The sequence below is a fragment of the Phoenix dactylifera genome, chromosome 11, assembly GCF_009389715.1.
Source record: "Phoenix dactylifera cultivar Barhee BC4 chromosome 11, palm_55x_up_171113_PBpolish2nd_filt_p, whole genome shotgun sequence".
Taxonomy (NCBI): domain Eukaryota; kingdom Viridiplantae; phylum Streptophyta; class Magnoliopsida; order Arecales; family Arecaceae; genus Phoenix; species Phoenix dactylifera.
In genome coordinates, this window is record NC_052402.1 from 2,821,242 (window position 1) to 2,843,877 (window position 22,636).

The 22,636-nt window shown below is 42.0% G+C and overlaps 2 protein-coding genes and 1 long non-coding RNA gene across 4 annotated transcripts; 2 read left to right on the forward strand and 1 right to left on the reverse strand.

The window, feature by feature from the left end:
- The first annotated feature begins 423 nt into the window (after nucleotides 1-423).
- LOC103720337 (U-box domain-containing protein 52) lies at nucleotides 424-7,672 on the forward strand. Of its 2 annotated transcripts, none has more exons than XM_008809992.3 (9): nucleotides 424-1,526; nucleotides 1,805-1,911; nucleotides 2,758-2,879; nucleotides 2,963-3,154; nucleotides 4,484-4,820; nucleotides 4,918-5,019; nucleotides 5,669-6,097; nucleotides 6,416-7,204; nucleotides 7,308-7,672. In XM_008809992.3, exons 1-9 carry the CDS (start codon nucleotides 1,304-1,306, stop codon nucleotides 7,374-7,376), a joined length of 2,370 nt encoding a protein of 789 aa, XP_008808214.2. In that variant the 5' UTR covers nucleotides 424-1,303; the 3' UTR covers nucleotides 7,377-7,672. The 2 variants fall into 2 exon arrangements, with proteins under 2 accessions (XP_008808214.2, XP_017701357.2); XM_017845868.3 differs by having other exon boundaries at nucleotides 426-1,530.
- Nucleotides 7,673-10,771: 3,099 nt separating this feature from the next.
- LOC113463623 lies at nucleotides 10,772-11,952 on the reverse strand. The gene is made up of 3 exons (XR_003388226.2): nucleotides 11,522-11,952; nucleotides 10,968-11,097; nucleotides 10,772-10,839 (listed from the first exon to the last, which is right to left on the reverse strand). It is a non-coding gene; the product is annotated as an uncharacterized LOC113463623 (long non-coding RNA).
- A 195-nt stretch (nucleotides 11,953-12,147) lies between these two features.
- On the forward strand, nucleotides 12,148-21,511 carry LOC103720341 (probable protein phosphatase 2C 6). Its single transcript, XM_008810002.4, has 4 exons — nucleotides 12,148-13,657; nucleotides 13,762-14,142; nucleotides 14,248-14,353; nucleotides 20,708-21,511. Exons 1-4 carry the CDS (start codon nucleotides 12,986-12,988, stop codon nucleotides 21,043-21,045), a joined length of 1,497 nt encoding a protein of 498 aa, XP_008808224.2. The 5' UTR covers nucleotides 12,148-12,985; the 3' UTR covers nucleotides 21,046-21,511.
- Nucleotides 21,512-22,636: the final 1,125 nt, after the last annotated feature.

Below are 22,636 nucleotides of genomic sequence, written 5' to 3' on the forward strand. Positions count from 1 at the left end.
CTGTAGATTCCCAGGGAAACAATCTAGGGATTCAATAGATACCTTTCAGAATTCGAGGGTGGATAAAATTCAGTAATTATGTCAACGTTTTCAGCTTCTTGTGCGGTTGTGAAACATGATTGGTTTCCTCAGGATTCAAATATTTTTCAGTACAGAACAAGTCGATCAGGGAGCATCTGGTTGTCCGTCTTCAGTAATCACTGCTGCTAGAGCCCGATCAATCTTACCCGTTTGAAACGTGGAGGACCATCTACGTTCTACGCCTTGCGTGGAGATTTGTCACGCCCGGTGGGGCTGTATCATCGGTCGTCGGTGGTTATCTTTTTTTTTTTATCTCCCAACAGTAACCTGTGCATTACTAATATTTATTTCTTCTGGGCAGTCAACATTGATTAAGCTAGCAGGTGCTACGGTTCCCGTGGAACTTCTTTAAGCGCTCGGTTCGGCCGTGCTGGGCCTAAAGTTGTCTCCATGGACACAAAGCTGGATCTGTTCTTAAAGCAATCCGGTGGAGTCGGCACCATGAACGACCATTCTTGTCTGCGCCAACCCTAACTGGTTTGAAGAATAAGAGAGATGAACGACACCTTAGATGCTGCTCGTGATTTGAGCCTTACAAGCTGAAGTGGATCAGAATTACGTAGGGGCTGGACGTTGTGGGTCCCAATTACGACGAAGCCGTTCGTGCGTGGAGGCAAAGGTGGCGTAGACAACCGTGTGCATCTAGGAGCGTTCGTACGAGTTGAGATTCTCCGAGACGCGTGTTCTGTGGAGGGCTGTATGGTCCTTAGAGACGGATTGCTGTTGCTCATCCTTAAAATAGAGCGAGTTGCAGTGAATGCTGAACACGGAGTCGAGAGAGCATGCAAGTTTTGCATCGCAGAGAGTAATACATTTCCTTGATCTTCGCCATGTCATCATAATCGGCGAGTCGCGAGGGTAGGATCGGTCTACTGTAGTTACACCTCAAACAACGCAAATCATCGGTCCCGTTGGCGTCATGGTGAGGGGGGCGGGGCCGGACAGCCTCAACATCGGTGGCAGGACAAGGAGCGCACGGATTCCGCGCCGCGGTCAAAGGGCCAAAGCCCCATAAAAACCGGAGCCTCCGTTGGGGTGCAAGGCGTGTTTGGGCAAATTTGTTGGCGTGGTCTCTCCCCTTGGCCCGAACGCCGGAAAGGGGAGGAAGAGGAAGAGGAAGAGGAGGAGGAGGGGAAAGAGGAGAAGCAACGAGGTCATTCCCTTTCTCCTTCTCTCCATTGCTTCCGTCCGTCCATCCCTCGTTCATATCAGGTTTCCAAAAATGCACATGATGGCGCTCTCGCATCCGCCACCGCAGCCGATGCACCCAGCTCATGCAACGGCCGATGACAGCAACCGGCCCCCCACGTCGGCCCCGTTGACGGCGGTGGCCGTCGACAAGGACAAGAGCAGCCAGCAGGCGGTGAAATGGGCCGTCGACCATCTCCCCGTCAGCAACCACGCCATCATTCTCATTCACGTCAAGTGCAAGAACGTCCAGCACCGTAGGTACCCTTCCCTCATATCTGGTCATCGCTGGAACGTGATGCATACGTTCATGGATGGACACTGCCACAATGCTTTGATATTTATAGATATGATTGCTGAGTTCTCATATTTATGCGCACGCAATCTTTGGGCATCTGAAATCGTATCGATATACGCTGGCAAAATTTATGAATTCTTCATCGGCATTCATTCTTCCACGCACTATGCCATCCTATTGATCGTTTCTATCATCATCTTTCATCAGTTTGATTGTTGTTGTTGTAAATTGTTGTAGATGGATTTGCTATGAGCGAAACCACCTCCGAGGCAAACCGAGAGCAGATGGAAGCTGATGTGCAACAACTGTTTATTCCCTTCAAGGGATTTTGTGCTCGCAAAGGGGTAGGTCTTCGATCTCTGCCATGACATCAATCCAACTGTCGCCATTATTATTGCAAAATAATGTGGTTTTGTAAAATTTTCTTCTCTAAAAGCTTGGATTAGTTCTCGTGGAAAAAATATGCACAATCAACATGTTGCAAGTGTCCAATTGTTTCATTTCTCATACTTCCATGCTTGATTTAATATTTGATGGAGAAAAACTTTGTTAAGGAGAAAATTGGGATTCAATACATCCACTTTATTCTAATATGTGCTTCACTCAAAAAGAAAAAATCACTTGCTACCAAAAAAAAAGTAAAAGAAAAAGGGAAAAATCACTAGCTTATCATCGTGGTATGAGTACGGCTATGAAGAAAAAGAATTTCCAGTTGTCCCGCTGTGAAGAAAAAGAATTTCCAGTTTATATTTCGTATTTGTTATTCCTTGCTCTACTTTTTCAGAGCAGAACTTAGTAAATATCTGATGCCTATGTACTACAGAGCACTTTGAGGGCAAAAGCATCAAATAAAACAGGAAAAATTTTATTTCAGATTAGATTTCTTTGGTTCAATTTCAGATTAGTTGAGTATGTTAGGCCTGAGCTGAATGTATTGAGAAACAACTAACAAACCAATGTTTTATATTATTGGAGTACCCATGGTACCTTGATTCGGCTAAGTAGAAGCAAAGACATCTTTCCTGTCTTTGTTAGGTGAATGTTATGTACATGTTGATTCCTATCAATAGACTGGTAGGGGTCAGCCAAAACCCCCTCCCTGACATGAATGAATCACTTAAAAATAAATTTTTTTTAAAAAAAACATTTGTAGGAATGATCTCGCATGAATTGCTCTTGCTTGTCTTCAGGTGCAGATGAGGGAGGTGGTCTTGGAAGATGTCGATGTCTCAAAGGCAATCATTGACTATATCACTGCGAACCACATCCACAATATTGTTGTTGGTAACTCCAATAGAAATGCGATCACCAAGTAAGTTTCTCTCATATGCTTGTGTGAAATCAATTGCACTCTGTGAAACTCTAAATGTAAGTAAAGTTGTTGTTCCACTGCAGAAAATTCAGGAATCCTGATGTGCCCACTAACTTAATTAAATCAGTGCCAGAGTTTTGTTCCGTGTACGTCATATCCAAAGGGAAGCCAGTAACAGTCAGATCAGCAAAAGCAAATCCTGCACCCTCACATCTTAGGCAACCATCAAACCCGGGTAGTTTGCATTACCATCCTGACCATGATGATGCTGTCAAGTAAGTCCATATGGAACTGATTGTTACCCCGACTTTTCAAATAATGATGTTTTCACTATATTGTTGAAATGAAATGTTTTGATGCTGCGTATGTTCTTTGTTCTTAATGCAAAGTATCAGAATAATTTCAAAATTGTTGAGATTGTTTTTATCAAGGTATGCGATACCGTGCCGAACCAGACAATGCGGGACATACCATACCATAGCGGCACTAAAGCGGTATATGGTACGGGAGCGTACCGACACTCAGTACGCCGAACTAGCCCCCCTACCAGATGTGCTGACACAGTAATTAGGTGGTACTGCTATGAGACTCGGTACCGACACGGCATATCTTGGTTTTCATAATTTGTCATTGAATATGGATAACACTTGCATGCAAGTGGAGATGGAGTTTTTGTAAGATTTCTTTACAAGAGATTTTTTTTCTCAGTACTATATTCTGATGCTAGTTGATGTTGATTTTTCAAATTCCTAAATCCTTTTTTGAGATATTGATGTAAGAATCAGACATCAATGCCCAGAACAATGTGCATTTTCTAGGCAGAGGAAGTTAAAATTTACGTTTTTGACATTAATATCTCTTTTTTGACTCAAAAAATCTATTCATTTCAGGTATCAAACTTATGATAAAATTAGAACCAAACAGAGTTATACTCTGCGTATCAATCATCCGTTCTGAATAGAGATATATTCCATGTATTCATTTATTTGAGTATCCATTATTATATACCTGAAAAAGAATCCTTTCTCAAAATACAAACTATTTCGTGAAATGCATGAGAATTGGGTTGTGTTGTACATAACAGAAAATCAGATGGCAAACCACAATATTTGACTAATGAAGAGGTGCAATATGTTAATTTCTCGTAACCACATATTACGTATACAGTATAGATTTGTGACTTTTCTTCAATATTCCTGTCTATATGAACTCATATTTAACAATCTATTCTTCTCTCTACATTAGTGACCATTATGACGTAAAATGTGTAACTTCAGTTTACCTTCCTTCAATTCACTTAATGCTAGTCTCGAGCCTTTTACAACTATTAAAATATGGAGCAAACTGTATCGGACAGAACATGAACAGTCTTGTGTGCTGATCAGAAGGAACTGCGAGGTTCTGATAATAATTCCTCCAGAATTTCTTTAACCAGTGTCTGAAGTGTTCCATAGTCCATAGAGTAGATAAATGCTCATTTTGGTGTTTAATTACATTAACTGATCTCTCATCAAACTTGACCAACATAAAAGTATGGAAGATTTTTTTTACTGGAACAAGTCACTTACAATTGTTTATATATGTGCTTTGACAAACAACTTCAGAACACCATTCACGAGGGCGAGTTATAGAGGGTCACTTCCACCACCAGGCCCATCAGCTGTGCCAGAGAGAAGGTCTTTTGAGAAGAACACTGATTTTATGAGAGCACCTGCATGGCCCCTCTCCGGGGCCAGGACGGCACCTGTGCACACATTGCTTGAGTTCACTGAGCCCTCTCACCGCCCGCCAAGGCCCTCCAGCAGCTCCCGCGAGTCCTGGGCAGAAGATATGGATTTCCATGGAAGCGTGGCTTCCCAATCCATGGACTTTAGTGACTCTATAGATCTCTCTTCTAACTTGTCTGATAGCCCCAGAGGACCCTACTCTCCTAACTCAAGTGTAAGTACTTCAACTATAATTGAGTTCGAGTGCTTTGATGCTTTCGGCATCTTTCTTCGATGTATAAGTGAGTTACTTCTTGTTATTGTCAATTCAGCGAGACTTGGAGGCTGAAATGAGAAGGCTGAGGCTTGAGCTGAAGCAGACCATGGACATGTACAGCAATGCCTGCAAAGAAGCAATCTCAGCTAAACAGAAGGTTTGATCGAACAATCTATAAGTTCCCATTGAACAAATTCTCTTCACCTCACAAATGTGGGACTACCAAAACAGAAATTTAATGCAAACTTAGAAAGCCTACTGCTAATACCCTGACATCTATTTGGCGCAAGAAAAGGTCTAATGATAATGCTCCAAATGAATAAATTTCGGATGAACAATTTTCTGTATTTATCAGAAATGGGACTTAAAGGAGGAAGCAAGGAAGCTGCTGCAACAAATAGAGAAATCTAGGGTTGATATCTTTGACATAACTCATGATCTTAATAACTAATGTGGAACTACCAAGAAGAGAAAGCTAATGAAAAAAATTTATATGTAAGGTATATGGGGTTAGTAAACAGAGAAGCTAGTTGCAAGAAAAGAAAGCTTGCTGCTGAGTCTGATACTCCAAATGAATCTCGACACATTTACTTACAACCTGTGTGAATTCTGGAGCATAAAGGTGAGATCAAACGATTATAACCTAAGTTTCCTATGAACAATTTTCTATTTTTAACGGTAATGGGACTAAAAGGAGGAAGCCGATGCAAGAATAGAAAACCTAGAGCTAACATTTCAGATGAATCTTGATAAGGGCTAGCTACAGTCCACCTGGTTTTCTTAAGTATCAGTTTTCTGTTTTATAGGCCAAAGAGCTTCACCAATGGAAGATGGAAGAGGTCCGAAAGTTTGAGGAAGCAAGGCATGCAGAAGAGGCGGCCCTTGCGCTTGCCGAAATGGAGAAAGCGAAGGCCAAAGCGGCCCTCGAAGCAGCTGAGGCAGCACAGAGGATTGCGAAGCTGGAGGCACAGAAGAGGCTGAATGCAGAGATGAAGGCCAAACACGAAGCGGAGGAGAAGATGAAGGTGCTGGATGCTCTGGCCCAAAATGACGTCCGTTACAGGAAGTACAGTATTGAAGAAATCGAGATTGCCACTGATTACTTCTCGGAGAACCTGAAGATTGGTGAAGGTGGATATGGTCCCGTCTACAGAGCCTCTCTGGATCATACCCCGGTTGCTATAAAGGTTTTAAGACCAGATGCGGCCCAGGGAAGGAGACAATTCCAGCAAGAGGTAGCTCCGACGCATGTGGTGATATTTTCGAAAACTATAACTGATAAAAAAGAAAAGAAGAGACCATCATGCCTTACCATCAAGGATCTGGCTTCATATATAAATCCTTCTTCATATTTCATGAATCGTCTCTCCATCATTTTATTCCTCTCTGAAATTCTTTCTTTCAGCACACCTTAATTATGACGTCCATCTCGACTCTTGTTTCTCATATACTTAATACTTGCTATGTTTGATGATCCTACTCTTATACTGCATGCATTATTAAATCCTATTCATTCTTCTTAATTATGATGCAACGCTGACCAATGCGTGCAGGTTGAGGTGCTGAGCTGCATCAGGCATCCCAACATGGTGCTGCTCCTGGGTGCGTGCCCCGAATACGGCTGCCTGGTCTACGAGTACATGGACAGCGGGAGCTTGGAGGACCGGCTATTCCGGCGAGGCAGCACTCCTCCCATCCCATGGAGCGTGCGGTTCAAGATCGCCGCGGAGATAGCAACCGGGCTGCTCTTCCTGCACCAGACCAAGCCGGAGCCCCTCGTTCACCGCGACCTCAAGCCCGCCAACATCCTTCTAGACCGCAACTACGTGAGCAAGATCAGCGACGTCGGCCTCGCGAGGCTCGTCCCCCCGTCCGTGGCTGACAGCGTGACCCAGTACCGGATGACGTCCACCGCCGGCACCTTCTGCTACATCGACCCGGAGTACCAGCAGACCGGGATGCTCGGGATCAAGTCCGACATATACTCGCTCGGCGTCATGCTCCTCCAGATCATCACCGCAAAGCCTCCCATGGGCCTCAGCCACCATGTCGACAAGTCCATCGAGAGGGGAACCTTCCAGGAGATGCTCGACCCCACCGTCCCGGACTGGCCCGTCGAGGAGGCCCTCGGCTTCGCCAAGCTTGCGCTCAAGTGCGTGGAGCTCAGGAGGAAGGACCGCCCTGATCTCGGCACCGTCATCTTGCCCGAGCTCAACCGGCTCAGGAACCTCGGACATGCTTACGAAGCAGCCAGTCATGGCTCTGCCAGTTTCGCCGGCGGCAGCGCCAGTCTCTGCAATTACACCACTCCGCAAGCCCAAGCACGATCGACGATCGATCAGGTTAATATATAATATAAGTCATATGACTCAAGTCACAATTTATCCAGATATTGATCATTACTTATGGTATCGTTCTATGTTTTACGTTTTGATGAATATTCAGGAGAAGGTTGCGACTGCTTCAGGCGTGGGCACGCCATGGAGGTCGATGATGGACACGCTGGAGAGCTGACGCGATGGGATGCCGGATGAGCCGAGAAAAAAAATATGGATGAGGAGGCTGAAGCACAAGGAACGAGGAATTAAGATTGGGTTGTAGCAATGCGATGGATGATGTTTCGGTGAGATGTGGGGATCAATGTGTCGTAGAATTTAATATATTGCATGCTGTTGTTTTTGTTTCCTCGACTTACGTTGAAGGAAATGAAAATGTTGCATTGTGACAGCCTCGAGACTGAGAACGATTATATATGCACAAGCCATCCATTCTTGTTTCTAGATGGAATTAGTAGAAAAGTTGTTGGTAAATAGCTGGATGGATCCTCCCACAATTTTTTTTTTTTAACAATGTAAGCACGAATACATCCAATAAAATCAAAAAACACAAATAATATGCGATAAACAACTCTTTTTAAAAAAGAATATTAGTTGCTCTAAGATTTTCTGCCTACTGCCTCATTTGCCGGACTACATACAGGTTAGCAGCATCACATACTGCAAAGTTTTGCAAAATAAATTTTGAGATCTTATAAAATATATGATTGTGCATTCGAGGGTGTCAGGACAGCCAGCCTTGCTAGCTGCTTGCGGATCGCTGTATAAAAAAAATAACATGAAGCTGAATATGAGTAGGTGTTGTTGGTCGAAAGCAATGGAGTAAATGGTCTCACTCAGTGTGTCATTTTTTTTTAATGTACATATTAAGAGTTCCGGCAAAGATCTCAAAACTTGGATGCTCAAACCCCAACCTCGAAAGAATGCATGGAGCCATTATCAGAAAAGAGACGGGCACATTGTAATAATTGGACATGCAATAATTGCTCACGTTTTGGAACAAGCTATGACCATTATTATTATTATTATGACCATTTAAATTAGGAGCACATGGCTTGTTACCATTGGTCGGGCGGCTTAATCATTATTATTGGTTGGATGATTTGGCCGATTAGTCTAGTTGGCTAATCTAATCGGCTGGTTTTGTTGATTGCAACCACATTAATAGTCGGCTGTAGCCATAACTGAAACTGCAGCCTCATTATTGGGCCATCCTCCTTGAGACGAATTATTCATCATCCCAAGCCATTGCACCAGGCTCCATATCGAATCAAATATTTTTCCCTTGCTTTTTCTTGATTCTCTTTCCATAGATCAATACGAATTCATCCCTTCCACGTTGTCTGCAACTCCCCAGATCTTGTTTAATTTGCATGCACGCCTCCCTTTCCGCTCCTCTCCTTTCCTTCTCACCATGCACTCTAAAGCCCCCACGTACACTCCCTGCATGACAACAACAGTAACATCCACATTTCATTAGAAAAAAAATGGATAGAATCGGCGCAACACGAATAAGTCCTGTTTGGAGGAGCTATTGACAGTAAAGCTTTTAGAAGTAGAGCTGTTAAAAGTAAAACTTTCTAAAGTAGAGTTTTTATAAAAAAACTGTTTGCTATTTGATAACTATATTTTTAAACTGTTGTGACACTTTAACATATGTTTGGTAAACAAACCGAGAAAGTAACTTTGTATGACAAAATTACCATAAAGGACATTATATAGTATTATACAATAGAGCATAATAAAATATAATATATATTAATATATAAATATATAATATAGTATAATATTACTGTAATGTAATATAATATTATTATAATATAGTAATATAATATTGTATACTATAGCATAATAATTTAATATAATATTAAATTATTTAATATAACATATCAATATATTATAATATTATATTTATAGTATAATATAATAATAAAGGTACAAAATCTTATAATTATTAACGTACATTAATTTTTCATAATATAACATAATATTAAATTATTTAATATATCATATTAATGTATTATGATATAATGTAATATAATATTATATTTATAGTATAATACAATAATAAAGGTATAAAATAATAATAGGAAACAAGAATACTTTTTTTCGTACGGAAGGGAGTCTAATCCACGGCTAGCATTTTTTGTTAGGGCTCTAGCAGATTTTTAGATTTTTAAAAGAACAAAGTATGTAATTGTTATATTTTATTATAGATATTTTGGCTAAAAAAAATAACTTTCTGACAAAGCTTAAAATAGCCTTTTCGGAAAGCTCCAAAATGAAGCTTCTCTCAAAAAATTGTTTTTAGTTTTTTGAAAAAAATTAAAACAGCTTTTCGAAATTTTCATCAAACATCTTTTTTTATCCAAAAATACTTTTGAAGAGTTGGAAAGTACTTTTTAGCCCTTCAAAAATTTCTCCATATATCTTTCCGTCAATATAACAATATATATTAAATATGATGTTGGGGATATCATCGACTTATCACATGAATCGTAGCCAAAATATCTTCCTTCTTCTTGCGTGTGGTAGAGGTCACGGAGGAATCAGAAGCGTCGTTTTCGGAACGAAAGATGGAGTGGTGGCACGACACGGAGCCTCGGCTCGATCAGAGGGTGGAAGGTGGGTCAAAGTTCCAGCATGGGGAGGGCGCGACGCGTGGCGGGGTTCCCGTGAGGACTGTCGGGTTCTGGAGCGACGCGTGGCCTTCGGCAGGTGGTCGGAATGCGCTTTCTTCGCTGCGGCCACGGTAGCACGTGTCCCGTCGCCTCGAAACTCCCATCAACTCCTCGTCTATGTTAGGGTAGTTCTAAATACACCCCCCCTATTGCTCAGGACACCCCCCAAAAATTAAAAAAAAAATACCCAAACTAACCTTTAGTGTAATTACCATATTGCCCTTAAAATTTTCTCAGTACACCCCCTTCCTCCTCCGTTTCGTGCTCCGTTCGGCACTGGATCGCCGAACAAAATGCTTCTGCTCGGCTGAACGGTGCCGAACAGAAGGCTTCTGTTCGGCGATCCAGTGCCGAACAGAAGGCTTCTGTTCGGCAATCCTCAACCGAACAGAATCCTTCTGTTCGGCGGAGGGGAGGGGAGGAGGGGTAGGAGGGTGGGGAGGAGGCGGCGGAGGGGGGAGGGGTAGTTGGAGGAGGGGGAGGTGGAGGAGGAGGAGGAGGAGGGGGAGGTGGAGGAGAAGGGGGTGGAGGAGGAGGCAAAGAAGGGGGAGAAGGCGGAGGGGGATGCAGAGTAAGAGGGGATGGGGATGGGGGGCGGAGGTAGAGGGGTGGAGGAGTAGGAGGAGGGAGGAGGGAGGAGGGAGGAGGAGGAGGAGGCAGAGGCGGGGCGGAGGAGGAGGGGAGAGGGATGAGGGGGAGGCAGAGGTGGGCGGGAAGAGGGGGAGGGGGAGGAGGAGGATGAGGAGGGGGGAGGAGGAGGAGGCAGAGGCGGGGGTGGGGAGGGTGGGGGTAATTTAGGAATTTTTAATTTTTTAGTGGTGTCCTTAGCAAATGGGGGGGGTGTAGAGAGTATTTAATTTTTTTTTAATTTTTGGGGGGTGTCCTGAGCAATAGGGGGGGTGTATTTAGAACTACCCTCTATGTTATTGGATGGAAGACATTTCCTTTGTCGCCATGCCCCTGCAAGTTCACAGAAATTACAACGGATACCACCCCTCCGGCTCCCCGTTTTTACGGTCCGCCTTGCTGAAAGATAAGCCATTTATGATGCAAGCCAATTGCAAACGTGTTATGTGGTGATGTCTTACCTCGTGGATGGCCCGCCCACTGTAAACTAAACCCACCCTCGGGCCAAAAAGTCCACTGGTTGACACATTTTCCCCCTAAAATATAAAGCTCAAATCATGGTATCTCATTGTATCTTCGTGCTGCAATGGACTATAACATTCAAATCAATTGGTGTTAGCATAATTTTAAGATAACAAGTTATATTATCCATAATATTTTTTTTATTAGCATAATTTTATTAGAGTAATTTTAGGGATCACATAACAACTTGTATCAACAAGTAATATTTTCTATTGTTAGTGCGATCCTATATCATGCCATATTATTTTTTATATTAAATCTATATATGAGTATATATAACTCATGAGATGTACCGAATCTGATAATTCTTTTTTTAATAAATTTTTTAACAATTGACATACATATTTTTTGGTTTAAAAATATTTCAAACTCGAATCATAATTTCTTGTTGTCTCTTATTTAAATAAATAAATAAAATTAAATTTGGAAAAATGAAAATTAGATTACGTAGAAATACAGCAAAAATTGGAACGGAGGGGGAGGAGGAGAATACCATCGGATTCTTCACCACGTGCTGGTTAGCCGAGCACGTGTTACAGCAGTATCTACCGGCACGAGACATGGCCGGCGATCATAGCGAGGCGCAGGGCCCACCATCTACCGCCGGGGTCCACGGAGAGTCCAGTCATCGGATGGTCAGGATGACATCAAGGCGGCCATCCGGCCCTCGGGTCTCCGGCGGGTCACAGCGTGGGTGCGGATTCCGACTTCCACACACGTCCGTCCCTCGGTTTCAAAAGCGGGGCATTCTCGTAACTTCAACATGAAGACGGATCGGCGGACCAATCGAGGGAGGGAAACGGCGTGGAAACGCCTCGTCCTGACCCGGACCCAGCTGTTCCCTCTCTTCCGCCAATCCACGCTGTTTGATGACGTGGAGTCTCTCCGTCCTCCAGTAAAGTTCCCTGGCCAACCTTATGCGCGGGTCCCACCTTATCTACGAATGGAAACACGAAATGCGTCCGCATGCTACACGGAAGCTGTTTGGGATAAAACGGCCGATCAATGTCCTCTGTAATGCGGTCATCGCCGGACACCTGTCCCTCCTCCTCCTCCGGCCCTTCTTCCTCTCATCCCCTTCTCGATGCTCTCCTGCTATCTTTCAAGTCACCACAAAACAAAAGGGAACATCTCTTTCCTTCTCCCACTGTTTCTCTGGAGCGAAGTGGAAGTTCCGTTCTTCCTGCTTCTTCTTTCCTCTTTTCTCGAGTTCTTGACACAAAAACTCACAAACTGGTACTTCTCACTGGCGTCCGTGTGTGTGATAGAGAGAGCAAGGAGGAAGTACAGAGAGAGAGAGAGACAGAGAGTTATCCTTTCTTTTCCTTTCTTCCTTCTTCTCCACTAACTTATCTCCTTGTATTACCGTGACAAGTGATAGCTTGGAGAGGGAAGGAGGCAAAGTACCACCCATATATATTCCCCCTTGGTTTTTTTTTATAGAGGCTATTATGTGTTCCTTCAGATCCAGGGAACCCGGATAGCAAAAGGCATCCCCTCATCTGCTAGCCTTTCCTGTGATCCTTCCCCCTTTCCCCCTTCCTTGTATTTAGTGATAAGGCCTCCCATTTCCCCTCATCTTTTTTTTTTTTTTACCCAATTAATTTCCACCCTCAAAGATACATAATCGGATCCTTTTGCTGCTTCTAGAGTGAGCGGGGAATTGCCTGCCATTTCTGGACTACTCTCGGCTTCTTCTCATCATCGAGTACTTTTCTATAAAGGGGAAGCTCTCGGATCTGGTTCGGTTGCATATTCGGGTCAAAGGTTGTTTTTTTTTTTTTTTTTGGGGGGGGGGAGGGGGGCGAAACCCGTGAACCTGCGGCCGGTGAGCCTTGGAGAGTGATGAAGAGGAGGCGGAGGAGGGCGTGGTGGAGCAATGACAGGATGTATGACTTCTGAGGCTCACGAAGTCTACTGCCCCTTGTGCTGCTGAAAACCTCGAGGGGAGGAGTTGATGGAGGAGATGTCTCCGGCGGTTGCTTTGCCATTTAGGATGGGAAGTTCGCTCCGCGAAGACGTCGCTCGCCTTCAGCTGATAACGGACCCCGCCGCGACCCTGCTGTCCGATCCGACGGCTGACCATTTGCCGGCCGAGCAGGAGGGAGCTGCTCGAGTCGTGGTGATGGAGGAGGGAGGGGATGGGGATGAGCTCGAGGACCGGACGGTACCCGGGAGCGAAGAAGAGGATTCGGTTTCTGTCGGGCCGGAGCCATCGGTTGGGAGCTCGATCAGCGATAGCAGCAGCATCGCCGGTGCCGCTGACGAGTTCTCGAGCGCGGACCTGTCTTCCGATACCGGGACGCCGAGCTCCGTGGCAGGGCCTGCTTTGACTGCGAATGTGGGTGTGCTGCCGGCGGTCGCGGAACCAGAGGTTCAGGGAGGTCGCCCCGGTGCAAGTGGTGGTGGGCGGAGCGTGTTCTTGACAAATTACGTGCCGCTCTGGGGCTGCGTCTCCATTTGTGGGCGGAGGCCGGAGATGGAAGATGCCGTGGTGGCGGTGCCTCGATTCTTCGAAATCCCGCTCCGGATGCTGACAAATGATGGTGTTGTGGATGGGATGGATCCAAGTTTGATAAGCTTGCCTGCTCATTTCTTCGGAGTCTATGATGGTCATGGTGGTTCCCAGGTAATCCAGTTTTTTTTTTTTTTAGTTCTTAGGTTCTACCTGTTGATGTCATTTGGGATTGCTTGGTTTGAAGTTGTTATCTGTGTCTCGTTCTCTGATTGTAGGTTGCTAACTACTGTCGTGATCGGGTTCATCTCGCACTGGTAGAAGAGCTGAGAAATGTAGCCGAAGGGCTGGGAGGAGTGAGCGGGGATGCTTGGAAGAAACAGTGGGAGAGAGCCTTCGTTGAGTGCTTTCAGAAAGTTGATGATGAGGTGGGAGGCAAAGTAAGCAGAGGGAATGTGGGAGCTGCAGCTGATGCATCAGCGGAGGGCGGCGATCTTCGTCTAGGTGCACCATCAGAACCTGTTGCCCCGGAGACTGCAGGATCAACAGCTGTGGTTGCTGTTATCTATTCTTCGCACATCATTGTTGCAAACTGTGGGGATTCGAGGGCGGTCCTTTGTCGTGGCAAACGGCCTCTGCCTCTATCTGTGGATCATAAAGTAAGGCATGTGTTTGTTGCTTCGGTAATGCTTTTTTTTTCTTCTAAGTTTATGTCAAAAGGATAGAAATTCTGCAAGAAGTTGATTGTTTCTTTAATGCTTCAGCCAAACAGAGAAGATGAGTATGCAAGGATTGAAGCAGAGGGAGGCAAGGTTATACAATGGAATGGATACCGTGTGTTTGGTGTTCTTGCTATGTCACGTTCAATTGGTATGTATAATTTTCTTGTAAGAGAACAACATAAGTGATCATGAAGAAACATCACAAAAATCACATTTTCTCTTTTTTTGTTTAACATGGAAATCCTTTATTATGTTTAGTCAATTTTTAAAGGTCATGTATCACATATACAATATACATATACAAGGGGATGGTGATGGAGAGATTACAGCATGAAAATGGTCATGTAATGAGGTGTACCAATTATTGCCAAAACTATGTTCTGTTTGTTTTTCTGGGAGCCGAAATAAGTTTTCAAAGAAATGTGGCTGCACAACACCAAGATGATTGTTGATTCCAATGAATATGATAGGTAATAAATTCTTCATTATCAAGTAAGAGGAAATCACAAAGGCATCTGCATAATTAAATGGTTTTGTGTCTGCATCATCGCATTACTTTGAGTCCATCGGCAGTTATTTATGAAGAAATTTTTCTTAATGAATCTATATCAGCATCTTGAATGAAATAGCTAAGCTATTTATCCACAAGCAAAAAGAAACGGGGGAGATTTTGCTTTGTGAACCTATTTTCTTAGGCCAATCTGCTGCCTAGTCAACAAATCTAAGAATGTGCACAAATCTATATTGCTCTTTAGGCAGTTTGTTTGAACATATATAGAATCCATTTGCACAATTTATAGGAATTTGCAGGTGTCATGTTATTTGTTTCCATTAGCTGCTAGTCACATGAATCCCACTTTCCAGAGTATGATAAAATATCAACAGTGATCAGGAATCAGGAGTCTCTAGCATTTTCTTGGACTATTTGAGGATCACTGTGAGCCACCTACTAAGTTTGTTTGAAGCTTTTGGGCAATATTAACAATAACAAACAACTTTATCAAAACTCAAAAATGTGACATGTTAGCCAGCAAATTGTGTCACATTTATATTCTGCGGACTTCTTGCTAATTCTCATGGTCATCATCATTGTAATGCTGCTTCTGTAATTTTTGTTAGGACCCTGGACCAGAGGATTAAATAGTTATTTCTCTGGAAAATCAAAAAAAAAGAGTTATTCACTGATTTCCTGCGATAAAGATATATTCCTCTAAGCTAATTTCCACTCCTTTATATTCATATAGCTTATTCAAAAATATCTGGACCTTGAAGATGGACAATCAATGTAACCTTATAAATTTTAAGTTATGAAAATAATGTATATTTTTCCAACCGCCACTAGGTTTTGCTTTAAGTAGCTATTCCTCTTGTTCAGCATCTGCATCCTTCAGGCTTGGCCATACAAAATCTTTATACCGGCTGGCCCTAAAATTGCATTCTTTTACTTGTAACTTGCCCAGGAATATCTATCAAAGATGAAAATGACAAAGGCAAAGTTCTTCATACAATAATGAACTAAATATAATTAAAACAATAGCTTTGCTGGGGTTTATGTTGGCTTTACAGAATTCACATTTGAATTTTTTACATGTACTTAACAAGAGTTCTGAAAGACGCAAATCTAATGATGTCAATAAAAGTGGTTAGATTCCCCCTCATGTTTTGTTCCTACAGTATATCCTACCACAACTCCCTTCAGCTGTCCCACTAATACATTATTTATTGCCCAAGCTGCCATCAAGATCCATTGATACTACCCAAAGTGCTTTCATAATTAAACATGGATATGCAATCAGAATAATTTCTTGTATAGCAAGGAGAGAGAGAAAAGGTCAGTTAATTCAAGGAGCATCATGGATTTATGCTTATCAGTCAAAAATAAGAGAAGTCTTTAATTTCTCATATCCAAATCTTTGCATATGAAGAAAATGTGGTCAGAAATTCTGTAATACCCCAGTTTTCCTTGGGCTTGTGGGCCGCCCCGAAGAGGCCAGGACCAAGTTTTAGACGTGCTCTGTTGCACGTTACTGGCAGAGAAGAAGACTCCGGTTCGTGCTCTGTTGCACATTACTGGCAGAGAAGAAGACTCCCGACCAGAGTCTTCTTCCTCCCCGATCCCTGATCCAATCACACCAGATAATTCGGAGTTTCAGGGCGATCCATGATAAACTTAAGAGAGCTTTGAGCAAAAGTATCTTTTCCCTTGTTGGAGAAATTATCATTTTATAGAAAGAATACAAGCTGATATGGAAAGAATACAAGCTGATCTTCAGTCCTTAAAACAACTAAACTACCATATACAGATCTGTCTAAAGATAACCTACAACTAGTATAAACTAATTAAGGAAAATAAAAGATTTACAAACATAGAAAATAGCTGTCAAAGTTGTACAAGGCATAGAATCCGTTGGCTTTAAATGGCCAGCTAATTCCATTGACATCCCCCGTCAAATTGATGCTGGTAAATTTACAAGCATCAATTTGCTAACGAGGAAATTATGGTGTTGCATGGATTTTGTGAAGATATCCGCGATCTGTAGAGTAGTGGAGATATGTGGGAGGGTGATAACCTGGTGGTCATAGGCCTCCCGGATGGAGTGGCAGTCAACCTTTATGTGCTTCGTGCGTTCGTGGTAGACAGGGTTGGCTGTAATTTGGATGGCGCTAGTGTTGTTAACATGTAGTGGAGTAGGTTGAACTTAAGAGAAACCAAGCTCTGTGAGGAGACCACGCAGCCAAATGATCTCGGAGCATGCAGCAGAAGTGGCGCAGTACTCTGCCTCAGTGGATGACTTGGAGACATGATCCTGCTTCTTGCATTTCCAAGAGATAAGAGCATCACCAAGAAACATACACCATCTGGTAGTAGATTTTCTAGTGTCCGGACAGTTGGCCCAATCAGCGTCACAGTAGGCTTGTAGCTGGAGTGAAGAACCAGTAGGAAAGAATAAGCCACGACTAGGTGTGCCAAGGATGTATCGAATGAGGCGTCGGACCGCGGATAGGTGGAGATGCCGAGGGGCTTGCATGAACTTGTTGACGGTGTGGATAGCATAAGAGATGTCCGGTCGGGTAATGGTTAGATAGATAAGACTACCAACCAGCTTTTGATAGAAAGTAGGATCCTCAAGAAGCTCCCCTTCGTCACGTGGATATTTCACATTAATTTCCATGGGGGTGTCAACAAAAGTAGTGTCTGTGAGTTCAGCTAACTGAACCAAATCCTGAATATACTTGTGCTGATTCAAGAAGATACCTTAAGGCTGATGATGCACCTCTAACCCCAGTAAGTAGGTGAGCTGGCCAAGGTCTTTCATGTGGAAAGTAGAATACAATAATTTCTGAATCTCAAAGATGGCCTCCATATCGGAACCAGTGACAACGATGTCGTCCACATAAACAAGGAGGACAACTATGCCCTTAGATGTCCTCTGTAGAAAAAGGGAGGAGTCATACTGAATCTGAGTGAAAGAAAAGCCAGGAAGAGTGGATCGAAACTTTTCAAACCATACTCTCAGTGCCTGCTTCAAACCATACAAAGAGCGTTTTAGCTTGCAAATATCATTAGGTGAGGAAGTAGGCATACCATAGGGAAGTTTCATGTAAACTTCCTCTTTGAGATCACTGTGTAGGAATGCGTTCTTTACATCCATTTGATGTAAAGGCTATGATTGAGATGCAACAAGGGTGAGTATGGTTCGCATGGTGGTCATCTTGGCTACCGGTGCGAAGGTCTCATCATAGTCTAGGCCATACTCTTGCTTATTGCCAAGAGCCACTAACCGAGCCTTGTGACGGTCTATGGATCCATCGGAACGAAGCTTGATAGAAAACACCAACTTACTGCCACGGGGTTTCATGGATGGGGGACATGGAACAACATCCTAGGTCTAGTTTTCTTCAAGTGCGAGAAGTTCTATTTCAATAGCTTTCCACCAACACTCATGCTCCGTTGCCTGTTTATAAGACGAGGGAATAGGAATAGAAGACAAGGTGGCTGTCAAGGATAAAGGAGGGGTGAAACCAAACCTATCAGGGAGTCTACTAACCCGAGTACTATGTCTGAGAGGAGCAGGTGCAGTTGCTGGAATAGGATCAACAGTCAGAGAATGAGCTTGAGCGGGCTCGAGAGGTGCTGAAGTCTGATTTGATGTGGCGGTGGAGCGTCATAGTTTTAAATATGACAGATATCTCTTGATAATATCACCTTGAACATATCTCAATTTTGCAAGCACTCAAGGACCACTATAACCTAGCCCCTGTAGTTAGCCACATTAAACCATTCCTACCTGAGATCTTATCTGGTCACTATCTTTACAAGGTTTATCAACTCTCAAATCACTTCAATGCCCCTTGGCAGCTCTTCCCCTTTTGGATTTTTTTCTTTGGTGATCTATTAAACAAGTTATGCTCGGATGTTGTAATTTAATCAGACAATTTAACTTCTATTCTTAGCTACAATGAAATGCAAATTTGCTATGTCCTACCATTTCTTGTATTATCTGCATTTTAAGTCAATTTCCTTTCGGGATTTTGTATTTCTTAATGTCAAATGTAGCTCTTTCCCTGTACAGTCAGATAGCCATGAGATATATCATTTATTTCTCAGGTGTGTTGCATGTACACATTTACTATCAAGATGAAAGGAAATTTTATTGTGACTTAATTTCACCTTTTGGGGGTTCGTCCTGACCACATGCTCTGTTTTCTTCTACCACATCAAATTATAACAAATATCAATTAAAATGAATTACATTCATAACGTCTAAAATAGATACATTTATAATTTCATGTCGATTATGATGGTCTGATTGCATAATCCTGATTAAGCTTATCTCTGCATGATGCATTGCAGAACCCCCAATATATATATCGTACACTCTATTCAGACTATATATCGTTGTATTCTTCATATTGTTTTCTATTGTCGTTTACTGATTTAGGGATGATACATCTGGGATAAGTGTTCTCTAGACAGAACATTTCATTGGTTTCTATACCTCATGCTTTTTTACAATTTTTTTAACATACATTGTGCTCTCCTCTTCCTGCTGGATTGTATGTTATCAAGCATTGATTGTGTGAAATGCACTTGACATCCACTCTGTGCTGATACATGGCTAAACAAAAAATTTTGCTAATTGAATCGGACTTATATTATATGCATTCAGGAATTATAATACTACTAATGCTTTCTGTGTAATATGTGGTGTAACATATACTCATATCCGCCTGATGATATAAGAAACTCATAGATTTTGTATGCAGACTTTGGTAGATAGCAATGCTGGTGGTTCATTTCCTTTTCAGTTTGGAGCAACAAACAGGGACTGTCAGTAAATAATTACTAATCATGGACTTGATAGCTTATTTTGCTATAATGTCCAGGAAGTGTCCCTATTTAAGGTTTCAAATACTAAAACAGAGGATTTCAATACATATAATCTCGTAAGAAAATGCATGGAAGGTGATTTTCTTGTTTGTAGTTTATTTAATATATTACATTACATAAAACTTTCATAAGCTGCGTAAGACAAGTAGGTCTTAATTTCATTGCTTTAATATGCTTTAGAAACACTTACAACTAGCCTCATTTTTTTGGCACTAAGCCAGGCAGCTGTTGTCAAATACGTATTTATGTATTCAAGTGTGCACATGTGCTACCCCCACAATCATCACAAATGGCTGTAAAACCTTGGGCCATCAATAGAGTTGTCTCCCTTACATGCCATGGTAACTGAAACTGCATCCTCTATGCGAGGCATTAATCTCACCAACTGATTTGCTCCCTGGGGAAAATCTTTCTCGTCTGTGATTAATAAAATTAATGATAGGATGATTTCTTGTTATATTCCTCTTGAATATTTTACCTGTTGCCATATTATATATAAAGCTTAGAAGTACTAATTGATTGTAGTTTGAATTTAGCTAATTTATGTTTCAGAGCATACTTAACTGAAGTAATCAAAGTCTACAGTCATGTGAAAACATCACTCTGATATGTTACTTAAATATCAATCTTTCAACTAATCGCAGTTTATAAATAACATTGCAATCAAAATCATTGGTACATATATCATCTACAGTGCAGATGAATAGGTTTTTCTGCCTGTCTTGGAAATGGGGAAAAAAAATACCAATATGAATTACTGACTCTCTGACTGTGATCATAAAAAGCTATAGTGACTTTGAACTAGTAGACTCCATAGTTCATATATACAGGACACAGATATTATCTGGATCAAGCCACTGAATGCCATGTCAACATGGCCGTCACCAATCAACAAGTACATTGTATTAAGCATATGATGTCAAATATCCTTAAATCTGGAGAACATATGACATTAAACTTTATCATCCATTATAAAACTGTGCCAGTCAACTTTTCTGATCAAGACGAAATGCATTGATGAATGCATGGAACTAGCATTTGTGACACTTGGCCATAAATAAGCATGCTAATCAAGTTTAACAATATTTATATCCATGTGCTTGTTTTCAGGGGACCGCTACTTGAAGCCATGGATTATTCCGGAACCAGAAGTAACAATTGTTCCACGAACTAAAGAAGACGATTGCCTTGTCTTGGCCAGTGATGGTTTATGGGATGTCATGTCAAATGAAGAGGTTTGTGATGTAGCCCGCAGGCGGATCCTAAGCTGGCACAAAAAGCATGGTGTCACGGCATCTCCCACACAAAGAGGGGAAGAAGCCGATCCTGCAGCTCAGGCAGCTGCAGACTGCCTGTCGAAGCATGCTCTCCGGAAGGGAAGCAAAGACAACATCACCATCATTGTGGTGGACCTAAAATCTCAAAGGAAGTTCAAGAGCAAAACCTAACCGGGTAGGTCGGACATCATTTGATCGACTGGGTTAGAAAATCACATGGCATGAGACTTGAATTTATCCAGAAAATTATTGCCTTAAATGCATTACCTGGCCCATCTGTTTTTGTCATTTGGGCTTCAAGGGCTGTACTATGTATTTATTATAATATCTTTTCAATCTAGGGTTGATCATTGCAATAATCTTGTAAGTTCTTTCTTCTTCAGCTGGGCTGTGTGCTAGCAATGTAAATTTTAGCTACTGCAGGTAAAGAATGGTGGCGGGAAGTATTCTATGCTACCCTCATGACAATGTTAATCTACTTTGTTGTATTGCCTCTGCCTCCGAGTGTAAGGCTCTGTGAGGTGCTTGTTTTGCTTTCGCTCTTTCTTTTTCTTAGTACATTTTCCCTTACTCTGCATGTAGTTCTTCGATGAACAGTATGCGAATATTAAAAGATGAAAACTGTGATTTATGGTCATTGTTCTACTTGCCTGTTTTCCATGCTTCGTTCCTCTGGTAGCTTGACCTATTTTACTGAAGTTTTTACTAAATACCCTAAATGCTCTATAACCTTATTCACTCAACTGACATTATTTTCCTCACTGTAACTCCCTAGGTCCGGTTGTTCAGTTCAAAAGCCATTTTGCTCAAAATATTTAGGTTTCAATTAAAGTTCACATTTGTGCACTGTCAAAGATGAGTGGCCGAAGGTTCGGGCTGCACTCTTCCAATAAGTTTTCATATCTATGATTTGCCAGTTACAATGCCTGTTATTTATTTATTTCTGCTCGGATAGAAGGTAAGGTTAATAGAAGACTGTCCTTAACTAACAAAACCTGAATGGAGGATGGGTCCAAGTTGATTATTTTGATACCGAGGAAAGCACTCCCTTCTCACCCGAACAAGGGGAAAGGAAAACACTCTCCAAAGTGAACAAATATGGTCCTGTTACAGGAGAAAAGAATGAGAAGCATGGGAACGAAATCACAAGCTTATTATTCATCCATCTCCATGCATGGAATCTTTCTGCTTGCCAAAAAAAACATTTCAAATACGGAGACGAGTTGGTACTCAAACCCATGCAGACCGCAAAAATTTTTGAATAAGCACATAATATGAATTCGCCAATTCATCATGTTTTGCTTTGGCAGTTGTACAAACAAATCCTATATTCATCGTGGTGCACCTCATTGCACCATCTAGTTTGACATAATTTAGCGCATATGGTTCGTATAAATCAAAAAAGAAATCAAGGCATCCATATGCACAGAAAAAGTTTCTTAGATTCTCCTAGCATTTGACCTTCCCTTTCGTCATGGTAATTTTTACAAGCTGCAACAACCACCTCCTGCCACATATAATGGACGCCTTGCAACATTACATTAACTAAACCAATAAAAAATCCTCTCAATTACAATAATCTATCTTGCAATTAAGTTTATCACGAGAGAAGTTGCAAACATGGGTTCTGGAGTTATATTATATATAGATATTCCTAGAGCTAGTTATTAATGTATTTTGAAAAACAACCTAAACTATGAGTACTCAGACAATTCAAACCTATCACCCCTGGGATTACATATTTTTATTTTTTTTTCAAAAT

Bases quoted from the DNA above. Each gene is read 5' to 3' on its own strand.
- LOC103720337 (XM_008809992.3), top strand. From the start codon at position 1,304: ATGCACATGATGGCGCTCTCGCATCCGCCACCGCAGCCGATGCACCCA. The intron at 2,880-2,962 runs GTAAGTTTCTCT...GTTCCACTGCAG, and splicing joins AATAGAAATGCGATCACCAA to AAAATTCAGGAATCCTGATG. The intron at 6,098-6,415 runs GTAGCTCCGACG...CAATGCGTGCAG, and splicing joins GGAGACAATTCCAGCAAGAG to GTTGAGGTGCTGAGCTGCAT.
- LOC103720341 (XM_008810002.4), top strand. From the start codon at position 12,986: ATGGAGGAGATGTCTCCGGCGGTTGCTTTGCCATTTAGGATGGGAAGT. The intron at 13,658-13,761 runs GTAATCCAGTTT...CTCTGATTGTAG, and splicing joins ATGGTCATGGTGGTTCCCAG to GTTGCTAACTACTGTCGTGA. The intron at 14,354-20,707 runs GTATGTATAATT...GCTTGTTTTCAG, and splicing joins TGCTATGTCACGTTCAATTG to GGGACCGCTACTTGAAGCCA.